We start from the raw sequence: 18,719 nt of genomic DNA on the forward strand, positions 1-18,719 counted from the left end.
AACAAGCTGATGGTTATAATGCGACTATGGAATACCCTATGCTCTAAATAGACTGATCTTAATCAGTCGAAAAGAGACTTTTTTATATTCATATACATGCATACATACACAAGAGCACGACAAGATGAGGATGCAAAGATGCCATGAAAAACATGGACAAAGGAAATAGACAAGAAGTGGACACCCTGATACTCTATAATTACCATTTTAGCGGGAAGTAATTCAAGAATAATTTATCAATATTAACAAAATATTAAATAATAATAACTTTGCTTTTTAATTTTCTTTATAAATATATATAAATGAAAAATAGTCGAATTTCAGATAGTGTCTGGCTTGATAGATACACGTTCTAATAAAACATATATTAATTAGATCTATTCCCTATACAACTAATATTTACCACACTTTCAACGCCCCACTTGGTACAGGGTATTTTAATTGGCAAAGTGCATAGCTTCACACATCTAAGCTAATTGGTTATTTTCGCATTAATTGCAAATCTATTTCAATACGAAATCCTCCCTATCTCCGCCCCCTCTGCAAAGGCTGCAGAGTAAATCTATAAGCTGCTGAGCTAAACTCTATTGTCTGCATGCGCTGATGACTGTGGGCTGGGGACTGAAGGGAGAAGAGAGTGAACTGAACGTCCCGTTCATTTGACTAATTAAATTTTGGAAACTTGTCTGCTGGAATTTTATGAATATTTTAAAAGTTTTGCCAAATGATTTGCCTCATCGTCAGAGTTTGGGGGCTGCAAGACAAAGGCCAAAGCCTCCTCAAATTGAAAATTCATCAAAAAAGTTGAATGGTTTGTGTAAAATGAATCAAATATTCATACATGCACGCAACTTTTTATTAGTTGTTCCGAAAAAGTTGGATTGGCTAATAATTCGCTAGCTCTCTCTCTCTCTCTCTCTCTCGCTTGCACGCTCCAATTTTATCTCTCTATGTCTAAAAAGCAGTTAGCCTTAACTGCTGGAACCACAGAAACTTGAAAGGCTTTTGGCCAGCTCTGGCGAGTGTTGGAAAAACTGTGGGTTTACCAGTATTGGGTAGTGCATCAGATTAATTTGCATGCATGATACAATTGTGTTCGAAACATTCGAAAGTGTTTTGGAGTGTTGGGCAATGCATTTGTGCTCGAATTTTCTGTGGGGTCTGTAGCTTCTCTGAGTTAAATTTTTGACTGCTTTAAAATGAAGCCACTTAATTACAAATTGACCGAGGAGAACCTCAATTTAAAAAGCGATTTGTGCTTCATAGACAATGTGCTGCGTACCCATGACACCCAGGCCGATTCGGAAGTGCGCCGTTATCTGTTGGACTTGTCCTACAGTAAGCGATTATTTTATAAGCGCATTTGCCCACAAGTAGCAAATATTTTGCTATAATATTTTCCTTCCATTTTGTCCGACAGCTTTGGCCCGCAATCAGCTCGTTGAGGCGCGTCGCTTTGCCAATCTGAGCAACAAGACCTTTATAGATGTGAAGGACTTGCGCGTTGCCAAGATCGACAAAACGGAGGACTACCAGATGGGCTCGCTGCTGCACAACAAGGGGATAGTGCAGCCGCTGCCCACGCCGGCGACGACGACGAGCCTGCTGCTGCCGCCCTGGCGCAACTGCCAGGTGGGCGCCAACGCTGAGCTGAAGCAGGTCGTGGCCGAGGCGGAGGCCCTGAAGTCAGCAGAAATCGGGCCGCCGCCCTGCAAAGTACCTCGCATGCGTGCGCCCAATCAGCCAACAGCGACTTAAGAACTCGCATTGAATTTAATTGCAACAAATACAACTTCATTATGAACGTTTTTATTTTATTATTAATTAGATTTGCTTTTAGCACACGGCTGCTCCATTTCGTTGTTCTTCGGATCGAGGGCGCCGTTAGCTCACTTCTGCATCATAAGATATTTCCTTAGGCGGCGATCGTAGGCGTCTTTGTCGTCCTCCTCCTGCTCCAAATCATATCGCTTCAGATTGTAGCCGTAGGTGCGACAGACTTGGACCGGCATCAGGCACATCCTGCAGATCGTCCTCGTGTAGATCATCTCCATACTGTTGCTGGCCTCGACCGCGTTCGAGGCGTGCAGCCTCCTGTAGACCATGGCCATGCGCTTGTCGCTCCTCGAGGTCATCGCGAAGCGCACACGATGGGGCTCCATCGACGCAAAGATCTGCTCATCTTGCTCCGACTGCTCTGTCTGCTCAAATCGATTGATAAAGATTAAAAGGTCTTCGACCTTCATAGCGACTTACTGTGCTGCAATTATTCCACATCTCCTCGAAACTTTGATTATTCATATTGAATTGCATTATGTAGCTCTGCTTTGTATTGAGTGCTCTGATTTGATTGAAGTCAAACATCAAAGTGACTATGACAGTCAGCAGAAAATCATTGCAATGCGTATTTCAAATATCATTTCAGAGCTTGCTTTCTAATTTCGATGGGCCAAAATTTGGGAAAAGTCTATAATCTGAAATGCCTGAGTATATAGTATATAGCCTTGACTGCAGCTGAAATTTACTCATTTTTATACCCTGAACCCATTTTCAATGGGAAATCAGGGTATAATGGTTTTGTTGAAATGTATGTAACAGGGAGAAGGAGGCGTGGCAGACCCCACAAACTATATATATTCTTGATCAGGGCGACGAGCTGAGTTGATTTGGCCCTGTCTGTCTGTCTGTCCGTCTGACCGTCTGTCTGTCTGTCCGTCTGTCCGTATGTATGAACGCGTCGATTTCAGAAGATATAAGAGCTAGAGACTTCAAATTTTTAAATTTTTTAAAATGTCCGTAATTACAGCGCGCATATCAAGTTTATCATTAAAAATCGACAACTCATCCCGATCTTTTTTTATCAATAAAAAACCTTATCGAAAACCATTTATAAAATTATATCTTCTACACCTTTTTTGTTAAAATTTACCCCCCACCCTTAAATTCACCCCCTCACTCTCACTTTTGTAAAAAGCGTATTTCAAATACTAGAGACTTGTGCTTTGGCAATTACATGCTTATACATGTTATAATCATAATCTGAAAGTTTCATGAAGATCGCACGTCCACAAAAAAAAAAATTATTAAGCAATTAAGTTCTCATAGTAAGCGCTCACTGCCGCCCATGTGTGTTTATGCTTGTGTGTGTATATGTATGTAAATGATTGTGTATGTGTGTGTATGTGTTTGTGTATGTGTGTGTGTATGTGTGTGTGTGTATGCGTTTTTGTGTGTGTGCGTGTGTGTGTGTGTATGTGTGTCTGTATGCGTGTGTGTGTATGTATGCCTGTGTGTGCGTGTGTGTGTGCGTGTTTCTTGTGTAAGCTGAAAGACGCGAAAAATTATTGAAATATCTATTGCTCCAAGGGTTCAGGGGATCTCGTAGTCGAGCAGTCTCGACTAGAGCTTTCTTACTTGTTAGCTATATTTTAGTGCTTTGATCACGATCAGCATATAAAAATAGTTTAGTGCACTAATCCCTGGAGCTTATAAATATTTATAAATGGAGTGTTTCAGTTGTTCTATGTTAATTAAGATGAGAAGTGGCGGCACAGTTACATTTCGAGCATCTGGCCATGTGGTAAATAATATTTACATGTCTCGGCATTTGCATAGCTAACGACAAAAACTATTTCCCAGCTCAGCTTCTCTTACTCTCTCTTTTTCTCTCTCTCTCTCGCGCGCTCTCCCTCTCTCTTTCTCTGTGATATAACCAGCATGGCGTAGGTCCCTCGAGCAGTTTACAAATTAATGCGAACCCGCACGTGTTAATTCAAGGATGTGTGCCCCTAGCCCTGCTGCCCCGTATGCTCCTGCTGGTGCTGCTGCTGCTGCTGCTGGCGCTACTTTATCCTTTCCATAGCCCTGCACAAGGATTCGGTATGAATTTGCATATTAGAAAAAGTTTTTTTGTGCCTGTGAAATGCCAGTTTAATATGCGTGAAGTAGTTTTGTCTGCTTAAGAATAACTAAAACTTGATGTAGTCTAACTTCCATGTGGGCACCCAAGACGGCATCGACCCAGCCCCGCCCACTGCCTGCTTGCTTGCCTGCCTCAGAGTGACACTCCGTGTGGGCGGCATAAATAATTACGGCACATGTGCTAAACTGCAGCAGCTCTATCTAACAGCTTTGAGCAACAGTGTCTACTGTAAGTTTGCGGAAGGTGTAAAGTGGTTGAGCGTCTTAAATAATTCTTAGCATAGAGTTAGGATATAATTTGATCTGAAAAGTCTGAAAGTTTTTTGACATTGCTGCTGGTTTCTCGCTTCTCAAGCTGAAAAATATACCAAATATATTCCGAAATACTATTTAAAACTAACTGCTAGTTTTTTATGTACACATAAAATATTTATTTTTTATTTTATAATATTTATTTTTTCTGTATATTATTATTGTCAAGTACAAGCGCTTGCAATTAAAGTACATATCTAATAATTTAAAACACAAAAAAAAAAAAAAAAAAATCATTTTGTTGACTAAAATTTTTATGTTTTTATTTATTTGTTTAATTATTTTTAAAGTATTAAAGCACAAGGAAATATAGTATAATAATAAAAAATAATTATTTTGTGTATTCAAACTTAATTCTTATTATTTATTTATTTATATGTTAATTTATCGAATATTTTATTTTTGTATACAAGATGCTAGCATTAATAAAGAAGGAAAGTATTAAGGAGTAAAGTATTAATAAAATAAATTTATTTAGCTAGTTTATATTTCTTTAGTTGATCAGAAGTTAATGAGAATGTTTGGGAATCGCTGAGGACGTTAAAATAATTTGCAACTCAAATGAATTCGGAGAGATAAAAAGCGAATGCAGCTAAAATGATTTGCCATAAGTTCATCGATTTCAGATTACGTGGAAACTTTTAGTCGATCATTTAGCAGCTTTACTTGGGCCTAGCCGCAGCTTGTGCACTCTTCTCGGCGAACATAAACTGAATGAGTATGACCAGATAGGTAACCACGGCGCCAAACATCTGTAGAGCGAGAAAATAAATTGATTTAACATTTTAATTCATTAAAAATAAATGAAATCCAGAAATTACGCTGCTCAACAGATGCAGATTGAGACTGAAGAAGTCCTTGGCCGTCACCACAAAGCGTTGATGCAGCGTCTGCAGCAGGAATTCGCTGACCAAATCGTTGTAGCGCTTGCTGCCCATTGGCTTCACCAGCTTGGGAATCAAGCAGCCAATTTGCCGACTCTGAAACGAAAATAGAAATTTCAGATAAACATATGAAGCACGATTGGTATTTAAACATCGGCTCAGCCCTCACGTGATTAAAGCTTTGTTGGCAGTGCCAACAGGTGATTGAGAGCAAGAGGCCCACGTTGATCATGAAGCCCAGGGAAGGGAACAGATGGACTCCGCCCTGCGACCGGATCAGTGTGGTCTTGGCTAGCCAATAGGCGCTGAACACAAAGTCAAAGAAGAGGACTATGAACACGACGAGCATACTCAGGCCATAGGCTGCGTTGAGCTGCACAAAGAGCAGATGCAGTTGTCTGTATTCCTCTTTGAGACGCACCAGCTGCTCCACGTTGGGGAGCTGCTTGGAGCGAGTGCTTTGTGCCGCCAGGTGCTTCAGGCTGCGTCGCATGCCTAGCACCCGTTCATTGGCCGACAGAACCTCCGAGAGAAACGCAATCGTCTTCAGCTGCACCACCCAGGCACTCGGTGCGCTTATCCAGAAGATGGGGGTGTACCACTCCCACTTGGTATTGAGCCGAAACCAAACGATTGGGCTGTGCAGCGCCACCAGTAGGAAGACGCAGAAGACACAAAGCAGCTCACTTTGAATTTTTCGATCCGTCAGCGGATTCACGGCCAACTGCAGTTCCAGCTGCCGGTGCGTGCGACGCTTCAGAAGGGTGTCCAGCAGGACGAAGCCATGCGCTAAGCTCAGCATTACGAACATGGTCATTATTATCAGACAGTCGAGACTGCAGTAGGGAATCGTCGAGATGTAGCGCGGTACTCCAGCCCAGACCGCAATCAGCCAGCAGAGCCCCAAGCCGAAAGGCAAGAGCTGCAAGCGATGCAGCCGCGAATTGCAGCGCACGCCCATGCAGCACAGCACCAGGTGAAAAGCGTCTCGTCCCAACATAACCGAGGCAGTCGAGGGCTGCAGCTGGACTAGAGAGTGGCTGGGCTGACGATTCCGAGAGAGCTGAGTCAAGCCTTGACGCTCTACCAATTCATCACTGTCATAAATATTGAACCTGATTGAGCTCTGATTGAATTCAGCCTTATCATGGCAATTAGCAAGTGAAATTAGGTTTAAGTGACACAGGTAAGAGTACTTAGGCCAGAATGCTCGACTCGGAAACGAAGAGCGAAGAGCTCATACTTTAAGCAATTGTATCACTTATAACACATACACAGACACACTCACTCATGAGCATGAGCAGTTGACTGCGCTTTAGTACCTTTATAATGGCGCTGCTCTTGAGCTCTGCTTCATCTATGTTAGAGCTCTGCTTTATATGGGATAGGGCAACTCTAAGGTTGCTTAGGCTCTGTTTAGGCTTTGCTAAGGCTCTGTTTAGGCTCTGCTAAGGCTCTGTTTAGGCTCTGCTTAGGCTCTGCTCACGCTCTGTTAGGCTCAGGTTCTGCTCAGGCTCTGCTCAGGCTATCTCTTGAGCTCTGTTTGGAATGTGCTTGAGCTGCAGTATGCGCCATACTATGAATAACTTTTAGCTCAGACGGAATCTGTTAAGCTTTCAGAGCGTAATAATGATATTCATATGTATTTAGTTGCAGAAGCAGAAGTCTCTAGTATATGGAATACGTCTATTGAAAATGTTTGAGGAAGAAGGAAAGGGGTGGTATATAAAATACATTTTTACAAAAACATAATACCCTGATTCAGTTCAGTTCAGAATACCTAAGAGGTCTCATAATGTATTCGATATACCACTGTATTCCTATAGTAGCCATAATCTCTTTATATCTCTCTCATCTATCATTAAATCTGTCTCTCATCGAACCATTGCTCTCAACTTCATCTACTCACATTATTGGCACTTGCGTCGCCGTACCAGAAGAGAGCTGTGACGAGGGTGCCGATGGTGAAGCAGGTGTTGCCATTGTAGATGAACATGTAGAGGCGCTGGGAGTCGTAGGCCTCTGTGATGAACCAGTAGGCATTGGCCACGAACTCAAAGCTGCACAACAGCTGCAGGCAGAGCATGCTCCAGCCGTAGCAGTCGTTGAAGAGCTCGTGGCACTCGTAAATGCGCTCGTAGCTGAGGCGCAGCGTCTGCAGGTGCTTAAAGTCGGAGAGGCTGTAGGGCAGCCAGAGGTCGTTGCCGGCGGCCAGGCGCAGTAGCGAGTGGCGCAGCTGGATGGCGCGCTGATTCAGCTCCATGATCAGCCGCATCAGTTGGATGAAGTGGAAGCGCAGCTGCCATTTCTGCATCAGAGAGACGGTGTGCACCGGGGATATGCTGTATTTGGAATTGGCCCAGGACTTGATAATGTCGCTGGCCAAATGTGTACCCAGTAGGAATAGCAAACTCCCGGACTTGTGACCGTAGTGCGAGCTGCTAAGCCTGCTCATCTGCAGCTCCAGCTGAATGCGATAATCCTCCAGGCGCACATACGATCGCTGCTTAAATAATGTCTGGGCCTGGACGAGCAGACCCAGCAATGAGTAGCCTATGAATAGAACAGATCCGGTCAGATAGCTGACGCTCATGCTCCTGTCCACCAACATATAACAGATGCCGTTCCACAGCATCCACATGAAGTAGGACACCCAACTGAGGCGTATAACCAAGGCGAGCAGCAGCCACAACAGTTGAGACACAGGCGGCAACGGCAGCAGGCCCATCCACCAATAGATGCCCAGCAAACAACGAGCAAAGAGAGCGTCTAGCGAATTCATGCTGCAGCTGAGGAGCTTCGAGTCAGAACTAAATGGAAATATGCATAGAGCTCAAATTGAATGAGCTATTAGTAGGGCAATAAATCAAGCAGCAATTATATTGGCTGACTGGCTAAATACATTAGACACCTGAACTGTTAAGAGTGGGGAATACATAGCTAAGGGAGGAGGAGAGAGAGAGAGAGAGAGAGTGAGAGAGAGAGAGTATGAAAAAGAGAGAGAGAGTCAAGTATATGGATACTTATACTACTATAAGCTAATTGTAGAGAGTAGAAATTTCTGAAGAGATTGATTCAACACGATAGTTGGTAAAGCTTAGGCCTTAATTTATAGAATAATAAAGATCACAATTTTAAATCAATTTGACGATAAAAAGAAGTTAAAATAAAATAAAATGAAATTAATAAATAAAAATAACAAAAAATTAAAATTAAACATAAAATAAAATACATAAATATGAAAACGTTTTGAATAATGCTTCGTTCAGACATTTATTATAAAATATTAAAGTCACCCAATCTTAATGTTTTCATAACACAATACACAAAATTATTTTGTTGTTTTATTATTTTATTTAAAGTAAAATTATAATTTATTTGCAACTTAATTTTATGCAATCCCTACTCTACAAAATATTTGGATGCCACAGAATATTTACAATTTTTAGACTATCATGAGCCAACAATAATAAATTACCTTTCATTTAGATATTTTTGAAAAAAAAAAAAAACAAAATGAGAAAGGAAAATGTTTTATGAAAAAAAAAAAAAATAAATAAATAAAAAAATATAAATCAATAAAATTAAAAAAATAATAATAATAGTAATAAATCTCCATTATTAATATGGTTTTTACCAAAATTTCCACATCGCAAATCAACTTTTCACTTGTACAATTTTCTGGATAGAAGCTCTCACACCATCCTTATATACTTTTTTAGTTGAATCAAGTGTGCTCCCAGCAAAATTTTAGTTTTGTAATGTAATGCATGATGAATTTTATGGAGAAACTGCCTTAAATAGTGCCAAATTTATCCATTCGAGATTTTGGGTCTTTTTTGGGCGAAACTTTGTGGCCTGCAGCAGTTCGAGACGAAAATATCTTAGCAAACCACTAAGAAAGTGCCGATGCTCGATGTGATGGCAATCGAGCTGCCGAATCCGATTAAAAAGTTCCACCATCAAAGTTTCCTCTCATTCACTCGCTCTCTGTCTCTTTCTCTCTCGGTCCCTACTTTTCACTCTATGTATCTCTCTTTATCTAGCTTTGTGGCGCAGCATTGCGGACGCAGTTCAAATGGCTCCTGGTTTATGAATTATGTATTCTAGCCAAAGGGGAACTTTGCGTTCAAAGCTAAAAATTATCCACATTTTTTTTGCTCCCCACTTGGTTGGCAACTGGAAAAAAGGGTTGTGGCTGCTTTGAAGATTAGATTGAACAGGAGGCCAGCGCCAGGCTGCTCTTGTGGTCCACCCCAAAGACACCCACAGCAGCGCTCAAAATGCATAATTCTCAAATACTTATATAGCTGTTGGGAGTTGCGCATAAGTATTTATTCATAATTTATACCAAAAGGGGATGTGTGTGGGATGGTGGCTAGCAGATACCCTTTAAATGCGAGAAAGAACTGGCTGAGAGTATGACTAGCAGTTACTTTTTGCTATGGCCTGATTGAAGATATTTGAGAGAGTAAATGGGAGTCTGTGTTACTGGTGAATTTACGGAATAACGACTGGCAGATACCCTTGAATACAAAAAATAAGTTGGTTAGGAGATGTGTTATATGTGACTGGAAGAGAAGAAGTTCGGGAATATGACGCGGAAATGCCTCTTACCTCTTACATCAGCTATCAGATTATATTTTATACTTTATAGATTATACAATATTTCAAGTAAATATATATTTCTGGTGTGGTTTAACACATCGTAAATAAAGGAGTGAGTGTGTTCTTCGATCATTTATCTAAAATAACAAAGAGCCTATGTAAAACTGAAATAATACTAAATTACATTATATCATATATCAATTTCTGTCCTGATACATTTACAATTGGAGTATAGACTTTACAATCTTCTCTATTATAAGTTTAATTCTTATGATAGTGTAACACCTTCTAGTCTATCACATCCTCTCTCAAAAATCTGTAATGATCGAGCAGTGCATAAAAGTTTTGAAGTTTTTAATTTTTCGATTAACTTGCAATTAGATGCGTTGGGAAATATACCATGTGATATTTGCTGACATTTGCTGTGAGAAGCTTTTAACATTTCATAAAGATTTGCACTTTGCATTCATAAATGCTTAATCAAGCTGTGGCCACAAATATTGCAGCACTTCTCTGGCTCTGGCTCTGACTTGGACTCCTGCTCGGACTCGGACTCCAAGTGAGATAAAAACTGTTGTCAGGTGCAATGTAGTTTGCGAGAAGTTGTTGGTCAACCACAAAGATTATGCGACGCACTTCTCGACCAGGTGCCCAGCCGAGTGTACTGCAATTTAATAATGACTCGAGCACGAACTGGCAACTGTCAGAGAGATTGGTACGGGCTCGTGGTGCAGGTTCAGGTTCAGGCCCAACTGAACCACAAAGCGAGAATTTTGCATATTTAACAAGCGGAATTTAAATGAAAATTAATGCCAGCTGCTTCGGTCGGCAGAGGAAATGCTGCAGGAAACGGAGCTGACGTCAAAAATGATGTTGAAAGCGTCGATGAGAGAGTGGAAGCTGACTATCAAATACCCTGCCGGATCGGATGTAGAGCGTGTGGTAAAGGCTGAAAAATATTTTAGATTTGAATTTGAGGTTTGAGCTACTTAATTTGACGATTATTGTCTTTATTTTTGAGATATCTGTGTAGAATAAACAGACGAGCGAAACTGTAAGGCGAATATTAGATTTATATACATACAATAAATTAAAGCTTCAGCTGGGCCTGGTGCATAGAATAATCATCACCTATTGACTAAACAAATCAAGATCAAATTTATCCAAGCAAGTATATTATAGTTAATTGAGAATAGTTTCTTAACTTGCATTTTATTAATTAGTTTATTTTCTTCAATTTGAGATAAACTTCAGCTACGACTCTCAATTGCAAAAGTCTTATTTGAGAGAAGTCAATTAATTGTACTTATCAAATATTTTAAATATCGTTGCCTTTGAAAAAATCAACAAAAATAGAGTTCAATCATGATTAGAATAGCATAATATGTTTTTCTGAGAGCTTTTAAATCTTATTCCTCAAAATAACTGGAGGTATCTATATTTTAATATACTCCATTGTATCTTAATACAAACTCTTTATTAATATTAGTCACCAACAATTGTTTAATATTCTTTGCTTCTCAGCTTTCCTTCATAAGGGCTCTCTCATACACAGATAATAGAAGCAAAGATAGAAGGAGAAGAAGAGAAAGTTTGTGAGTAGAAAAACTTGGAAAGCAATTTGTTTGTATCTGAATTGCTGCAGCATAACAGAACCGCAATTGGACTTAATTGTAGTGCATACGGATAATCGTAGTCGTTTACCTGGGCAGCCAGAAAATTGGACTGCAGCAGTTTGAAAGTGTCACGTAAATTGAAATTAACAGCAATTTTCCACTGCTGCTGGCTGCTGCGTGTTAATATTAGTATGAAAACTCTGGTTTGCCAAGCCCCCCGTCCCGCAGCCTTAGGGAAATCGCTTTGGGCTCGTAGACGAGCCATCGATGGAATGTCCTGTGTGTGGAGGGGCAACGAAAATACATAAATCTCAAAATTCCATGTATTTGAGCACCAATAAATTTTCATTTTGATAAACCCTTAAGCCTTTTCATGGCCGAAACAAACTTTTGTGATTTATGAAGTTTTCAGCTACTTCACAGCCCTCGTGGCAATAAAACACAGCCCACATTCGACATTTCAGATACACAAGTTTGTGTTTATGTATTTACATTTTAAAGACTCGAACAGAAGAAAAAAAAAAAAAAAAAACAATAATCTTTATGAGACTTAACAGTAAAGCATGGAAAGATAATACCTTTCTCTCTCTATCTCCCCTCTCTATGCTCTCTTCGTTGAATATGTATCAAGAAAATCCCATAAAAATATTTTTTTTTTGCATAAACTAAATCATGTTGAAAATTTGAAATAAAATTCAAAAAATTAAAATAAAATATTTATCGTATCTTAAATCTTCTTTCTTTGGAAATTCCATTTATTGAAATAACAAAATGTTGCGAATTTGAAATTTGAGTCGTTTGTAATTTGCGCACAGCTTGCGTTGATGTATGTATAGTATATATGTATATATATTCATGAAGAAAGTGAGACATGCTGGCATCTAATATGGCTGTTTTCCATATGGCAGCGCGAGGACAAGTACATGACATGGGGATGACACCAACAGCGTCAGCTGGCGATCAAAGTCAAATTAAATTGAAACAACTTTTTGGCGTTGCTCGGCCCCTCACAATACATATACATATATTATATATGTATATGTACATTGCTGGCAGCAGTTAGTATGTCCAACATGTTTCTTTCATATGGCGTATTACGCACTTGTTTCCAAGCATCCATCGCTCAGTCATCCAGAACGTGACACCGCATGCCAAACGTTCATATTGCTAGTTCATATGAGCACAGCTCAAACAATAAATTGAACTAATTCATTCAATCTACAAAGTGGACTTTTCGTGCCTCTTTTATGGACTTTTCGCATAAAGCCATTTGTGCACTGACATATGACATCAATTCCTAATTGTACAGCAAGAGTGAGAGAGAGAGAGGGAGAGAGAGAGAGAGAGAGAGAGAGAGAGACAGCGAGATCCGATGATCAGGACTGACCAGCCATGGAAGCCGTTAGTTTCAGCAATGGATAAGTCCCATTTACGACAGATATTTTAAATGAATTAACATAATTAAAAATTGGATTAATTCTTTTTCCCCACTTTCAAGGACTGTAAATTAATCATCCAGGTGGTGCTCCAGCTGAGCATCGTCACCCACTTTCCCATGTCACATTTGATCCGCCTTTTGGCTTTTGGATGAGGTGTCAAGCACTTTTCACGCCTTTTTGCTCTTGCACATTTGCTCAACAATCGCTTCTACCTTAAGTCAATCGATTCAGATCGGGCCTTTTTTTTTGCAGCTAAATAACTCCAAGCCTTATATATGACAATAGCAGCTTTAGGAATCTCATTAATATTCTCCCCATAAGCCCACTCTACAATCAACACGAATCACTGTAATAATCCTCGATTCTCAAACTGCCAGTAAACGGAAACATTTATACTCGTTAAACAATGGCATCGATATGGCATTACAGAATGCAATTATTTGAAGTCCAGCATGTCACATACTCGTATATTTTGCTTCTTGTTTTAATTTGTCCCCTTTCGGCGTCATAAAGGCCATTTAAAACAGAAACAACACATGTGGCATGCTCCGTGCACTGTTTTGGCCTCTGTTTAAAATTGCTCTCAGGGAATTATATTTACTTTTTTTTTTTTATTTTCCTCATTCCAGTCGCTGGCATAATATCGTACGTGTTCAACAATGCTCAACCGATATGCTAGAATAATTTTATTTTTATTGTTTTTTTTTTTTTATTTTTGTATTTTTTTGTGTTGTTGCTTGTCGCCAAATGATGCGACTAAAATGGGCGTGGATGCTGGCCGCTCGGGCGATTCGCTGGCAGCTTGGCAGCTAGCCAACATTTAATGACCAAAAACTAATACCAAAACGGACCGCATTACATGCAATTGTTGAACATTTTCAAATTGAAACTTATCTGCACATTTATTTATGTTTGTTCGTTGCAGTAAAGAACATTGCAGTATGCGTGTGTGAGTGTGAGTGTGTGTATGTGCTTGCTTATATAAAACGCTAAAATATACACATTTGCTAATCAGCGGTCTGATTTCGATGTTGTACACATAATTACTTACCAATTAATGCTGATTGTCTAATTTAAGATTGGCTAAATAGAATGAATTATTAATTATTATTTGTATCAAAATTAATATCAAAATAAATTTATTGAAATATATACATGTTACGTAAGTTGAACTTGTATATGACACTTGCCATATTATATAAAAGGTCTGTCGGGCCTTAACAAGTCTGTCCAAGATTTTACCGAAGGATTTATAATTGTGAGGGCATTTCATATATTAAAATTAATGCATTCTTTCCTTCATTCTCTTTCTGCCTTTCTCTATATTATTTCAAGCATCTCTACTCGGAGACGATTGCGGCTTTCTGCTGTCTTCTCTCTGATGAGGCCCGTTTCGAGTTTCATATTCAATGTAATTGGACAAGGAGAACATGACGAGAGTATGCTAGAAATTTTAGCCTCAACAAGCTGTTAGATCGTATTGACGAAGCCGACGTTCGTGGCTCGCGAAACGAAGTCAGGTGAATGGATAGCAGATGCTATCTCTTCTTGCATACATACGTGAAAACAAATACATACACATATACACATACGTACTTACATACTTTGACTCGAAGTGAAAAATAGTAGTATCAAAATTAGAATTAAAGGTGTATTGACTATAGAGTAGCTATTAAAGTAGACGGACCAAGAACTGAGGCATAGAGACACTAGTTTTTCTCTCAATTTTACATTTCTACTACTTTTTAACTTTCAATCTAATATTTAATGATTTACATATATGAATGAGAGCCGATGTCTTTAGAAATGGTATTAATGTTCTACCATCCCAGACACTAACCAAAAATAATGTAAGCCAATAACTAAACCCGTTCATATTTAAAGTAAGCTTAAAGTATGATGCTCATGTTAATATGTAAATATTAAACTACAGTAGAATTCGGATATAAGGACGCTCTAAGGACAGCCGTTATACCTGAAAGGCGTTATACACATATGAGTTTACTCATCAAAGCTTTGTCTGGGGATCAGAATTTTCGTCGCAATAACCGACTTCTACTGTACAATATAATATATGTTTATTATATATCCAAATCCCGCAGTTTATATACCTTTACCAGCCCACACTTCGACTGTCTGACCATGTGGCTTAGGTGCTCTTAGCACGTCTGAAACGTATTTGATGCAAGTTTTGTGCCCGCATAATGTGACATCTTCTCAACTAGTTGTGTTCCTGCGGAATGTTGCGTTATTTATGTATGCGCCTGTTGCAGCTACAGTTGTTGCAACTTCTGTTGCAATTTGTGTGCTGTTTTGTTTCTCCATTTGCGGAGGTGTGAGACGGACTCACTCGCTCTATGTGTTGTTGCTGTTGCTGCTGGCTGTGTTTGGCAACTTTGCCTTGGTTTTCCCAGCTGTACATAGCCCTATATTCAGTTACACAGACCAACAGCAACAGCAGCAGCAGCAGCATCTGGATGGTAAATAAATCACGTATTTAAACAAGTTGCCGAGTGGGCCCCAAACTTCAGAGAGTAAACACTGCACGTACTACACAAGTTTGGTTTATGACAAATGTTCACAGCATTTTCAAATAAAGAACAACACGAAAAGAGGCAAAACAAGACAATCCGGCGAATGTGAGTCAGGAATAGAGCAAGACACCCTCCTTATCCTCCTCCAGCTTGCGCTCCCACAGCAGCTTAAACGAGACATCGCCACACAGTGAGCCGTACTTCTCCGAGTGGGTGAGATAGCCGTTCCGGAACTGTGCCAAGATCGGCAGGAAGCCGGCGATAGCCGCTCGGGTCTCGCTGTGCTGCTTCGAGTGCAGCACGAGCACGTAGCCGTTGGGGAATACGGCAAATCGGATCGAGGTGCCATCGATCTTGTAGGTGATGAAGGGTCGCGTCTCACGGTTGCCGGATATGTGCTCGCTGTGCATTTCGCTCAGCATCTCCAGGTCGATTTTGAAGGGCAGACAGAAGGAGGCGTGCACAATATTCCTGCTGAAGTTTGTGATGTCCGCCTTGTAGTCCAGCTCCTCGACCATCTGGATCACCTTCAGCAGCGCCGTGCGCGCCGAGTTAGCTGTCAAGGCCGTCGACTGAATCTTGCCACCAGAATATATCTTGATTTCGGCACTGGGCTTATGCAACCGGACAAACAATGCCGGGTGATGAGCGGGCTCATAGCGCGAATCGTCTAAGAGAATCGCCAACTCGAACAGGCTGAATTGGCAATTGACGTCCACGAGGCATGTGAAGGGCCGATAGAGCAGCTCCAGTTGCTTTTCCATTTCGCTGGCCTTCGCAACATTCTCATAGACGTTGTCATAGTCAATTTCAAAATCTGGTATTATGGGTGTGTCACCGTCCACTTCTTTGGGCTCGTCACACTCACAGAATTTGCCCTCGAGAGGAGCCTCCTCCAAGTTGCTTAGCGTTTCTTTCAGGGAGAGTATCTCGGATGTGTCGAAAAGTTTCTCCGATTTCAACAGATCCATGTCGGTATTATAGATACTACATGCACTCGAATCTTCTGGCTTGGGAAAATCAATTTTGACAAAATCTCCAATGATATCATCGTCGCTTTTGGCATTGCCAAAACTAAAGTCCCAGTCCAAGCCGAAATAGTTCGATTCCTCTTGCTTGGAATTGTCGACCTTGCCGAGTGACTCCTCCTCCACGTACCAGGGCATGTCGTCTTTGACGTCATTTTTTATTACATTTGTATCGTCGTCTGTTTCCTTATCAGCGAAAAAATTAACATCTTGAAGAAAATCGTCGTCACACAATCCGATTTTAAAAAAGTCTTCAATGGGATCCAATTCAGCCTCATCCTGGAAAATTACTGGCGCGTCACTCAATTGAATGGAGGCGCTCAATGTTTCTATGGGTATGTTGCTTTCGAGAGTAGCTTCAAGATTTTCAATATCGTTGTCTGAGCACTTTCTGCGAAAGTCTGATTGATGATTCATAAAGTTCTCTCAGTGTACGACTTACCTATCTTCTTTACAATCCATACTTATGCAGGTGACAAATTCAAGTGAGTTATATTTGAAAAGCAGAAAAGTGCCCCAAAAATGTAAAAATTTTTGTAATTTATGGCATTTTGAGAGTAAAAGCAATGATACATTGCAATGCCCTGAAGTAAATATGGGCATCTCAATTTGATTACATAAACTACAAAGCCTTGAGCACAATCTAAGACTGTTTACTGTTTACCCTGACTCAATAAAATCCTTCATCTACCGAGTCTAATTTATAGCAAGTCGCTTCCAGATACGCTTCAACTCGGGACTTGACAAACGATAACAAATTGCATTTGCGAAGCAAGTAAAAAAAAGTAAAAATAAAGAAGCGAATGATTTCTCTTTATTTCACTCATGTCCTTTTATGTCCCTGTCATGCTCAAATTTACACACTGTTGACCATATTTTATGTCCATTCTGGTTATGAAATTTACAGAGCTGTCAAAAAGAGTTCAGCGACATTTTAGTAAATATTGAAATTTAATCAAGCAAAGTGCAAAGCACACAAACAGTGAGAGAGAGAGAGGGCGTGAGAGACAGAGAGAGGGACAGAGAGGGAGATGTAGAGTGAATAAAGGCCGGCAAAGGACAACAATATTGAACACATTCGCCCCTCAGACACCTGTCACCGTTGCTGGCGTTTGCTTCCTGCAGGATGCCATCCATTGCTTTATAAGGCACACACAATGCCACATGTGTGTGTGTGTGAGCGTGTGCGTCTGTGTGTGTGTGTGTTTGGCGAAGTCAACAATCAATTGAATCGATTTCATTTTACAAATTGCGTTGAATTTTGCGGTGCAGTCAGCTGCAATTGACGGCGAAGCCAGTGGCAACAATAACGAGCTAACCTCAGTCTATCCACGCTGATGATATAGTAGGTAAAAGCAGACGACAACAGGCGACGCCTCGTGCGCTGCGCAAATCGAATATGTCTCTTACACCGGACTGAGCTTGATGGTCAACGGCAACACGCAACAGCTTCTAATTGGAAGTTCACTTTGAAAAGCAAATCGACCGCAATGCAATGCACAAGACTCAAACATCATCGGCCAGAGCCACAGAATATCGATTGATTTTGCCATGAAAAGCTGAATTATTCCTACACCAGCAAGGTGTAAAACGAGAAGCTGAGATAAGAAATGATTAAAAATGTGACAAAGATGTAGATGTGTATATATAATTAAGTAAATGAGAGTTGCATAAAGGCAAGATTTGAGCATTTGTGTGATTTGACGATGATTTAGTTTCTTTTGTTTCATTGTTTTCTGCTCTACTCATGCAAGACGCAGCTGTAAAGTCTAAGAAGTTGTCTCATTTGTCCCATTTGTCATGGCCGAGAATGCAATTTGTTGGGGGCCATCATAACGGCGCTGCTTAAATCGATTATAAGCCATTACAAGCGACGCGATGGCCCGCACCGTTGGCCATTAATAGATTTTTTCGTGGCTGAGCAGTGCGCGGTAATTTTGTGTAGGCGGTAATTAAAAACTGTGGCGCCAGCTGTGACCCACCGCGGTCATGGCTCTGGTTCTGGCTCTGGCTCTGTGGTGGTGCTGCCCACTCATTTTAATTCAAATTGAAGTGGCGTTTTTGTGTTGTGCGAGTAATTAGGACGTAAAGTCGAATCGAAGCTCGCTGGCCAACTCAAATGACATTTTTGGCCAGCCCCGCAGTTTCAACACAGTAATCCCAGTCAGAGTTCCCTCCCCTTGCCCTGGTGGGCGTGATGAACAATTGGAGATAAGTGCAGGCAGGCATGAAATATGGCAAATAAAGCGTCGCCCGAGCCACTCACATACAAAAATGTCGCCGGCACGCAATGTTTTCATTTACCTAATCGCCATTAGGCGGGGAGACGAGCAGTTCGAGGAATTACTCCGCTCCCGGTTGCGGCTCTGACTCTGCG

The 18,719-nt window shown here is 40.6% G+C and overlaps 4 protein-coding genes across 4 annotated transcripts; 1 reads left to right on the plus strand and 3 right to left on the minus strand.

The window, feature by feature from the left end:
- The first annotated feature begins 1,110 nt into the window (after positions 1 to 1,110).
- On the plus strand, positions 1,111 to 1,808 carry LOC108609900 (uncharacterized). Its single transcript, XM_018001676.2, has 2 exons — positions 1,111 to 1,338; positions 1,421 to 1,808. Exons 1-2 carry the CDS (start codon positions 1,200 to 1,202, stop codon positions 1,756 to 1,758), a joined length of 477 nt encoding a protein of 158 aa, XP_017857165.1. The 5' UTR covers positions 1,111 to 1,199; the 3' UTR covers positions 1,759 to 1,808.
- Positions 1,801 to 2,363, minus strand: LOC108609623 (uncharacterized). The gene is made up of 2 exons (XM_018001344.2): positions 2,257 to 2,363; positions 1,801 to 2,201 (listed from the first exon to the last, which is right to left on the minus strand). Exons 1-2 carry the CDS (start codon positions 2,311 to 2,313, stop codon positions 1,890 to 1,892), a joined length of 369 nt encoding a protein of 122 aa, XP_017856833.1. The 5' UTR covers positions 2,314 to 2,363; the 3' UTR covers positions 1,801 to 1,889.
- Positions 2,364 to 4,701: 2,338 nt separating this feature from the next.
- Gr23a (Gustatory receptor 23a) lies at positions 4,702 to 7,899 on the minus strand. The gene is made up of 3 exons (XM_018001343.2): positions 7,027 to 7,899; positions 5,055 to 5,213; positions 4,702 to 4,985 (listed from the first exon to the last, which is right to left on the minus strand). The coding sequence occupies exons 1-3, from the start codon at positions 7,897 to 7,899 to the stop codon at positions 4,896 to 4,898; spliced, it is 1,122 nt and encodes a 373-aa protein (XP_017856832.1). The 3' UTR covers positions 4,702 to 4,895.
- Positions 7,900 to 15,328: 7,429 nt separating this feature from the next.
- On the minus strand, positions 15,329 to 16,945 carry Trf4 (TBP-related factor 4). Its single transcript, XM_018001528.2, has 2 exons — positions 16,785 to 16,945; positions 15,329 to 16,733 (listed from the first exon to the last, which is right to left on the minus strand). The coding sequence occupies exons 1-2, from the start codon at positions 16,943 to 16,945 to the stop codon at positions 15,425 to 15,427; spliced, it is 1,470 nt and encodes a 489-aa protein (XP_017857017.2). The 3' UTR covers positions 15,329 to 15,424.
- Between the last annotated feature and the right edge of the window lie 1,774 nt (positions 16,946 to 18,719).

This window comes from Drosophila arizonae, chromosome 3 (genome assembly GCF_054131065.1).
Source record: "Drosophila arizonae isolate 15081-1271.41 chromosome 3, UAZ_ARI_1.0, whole genome shotgun sequence".
NCBI lineage: Eukaryota > Metazoa > Arthropoda > Insecta > Diptera > Drosophilidae > Drosophila > Drosophila arizonae.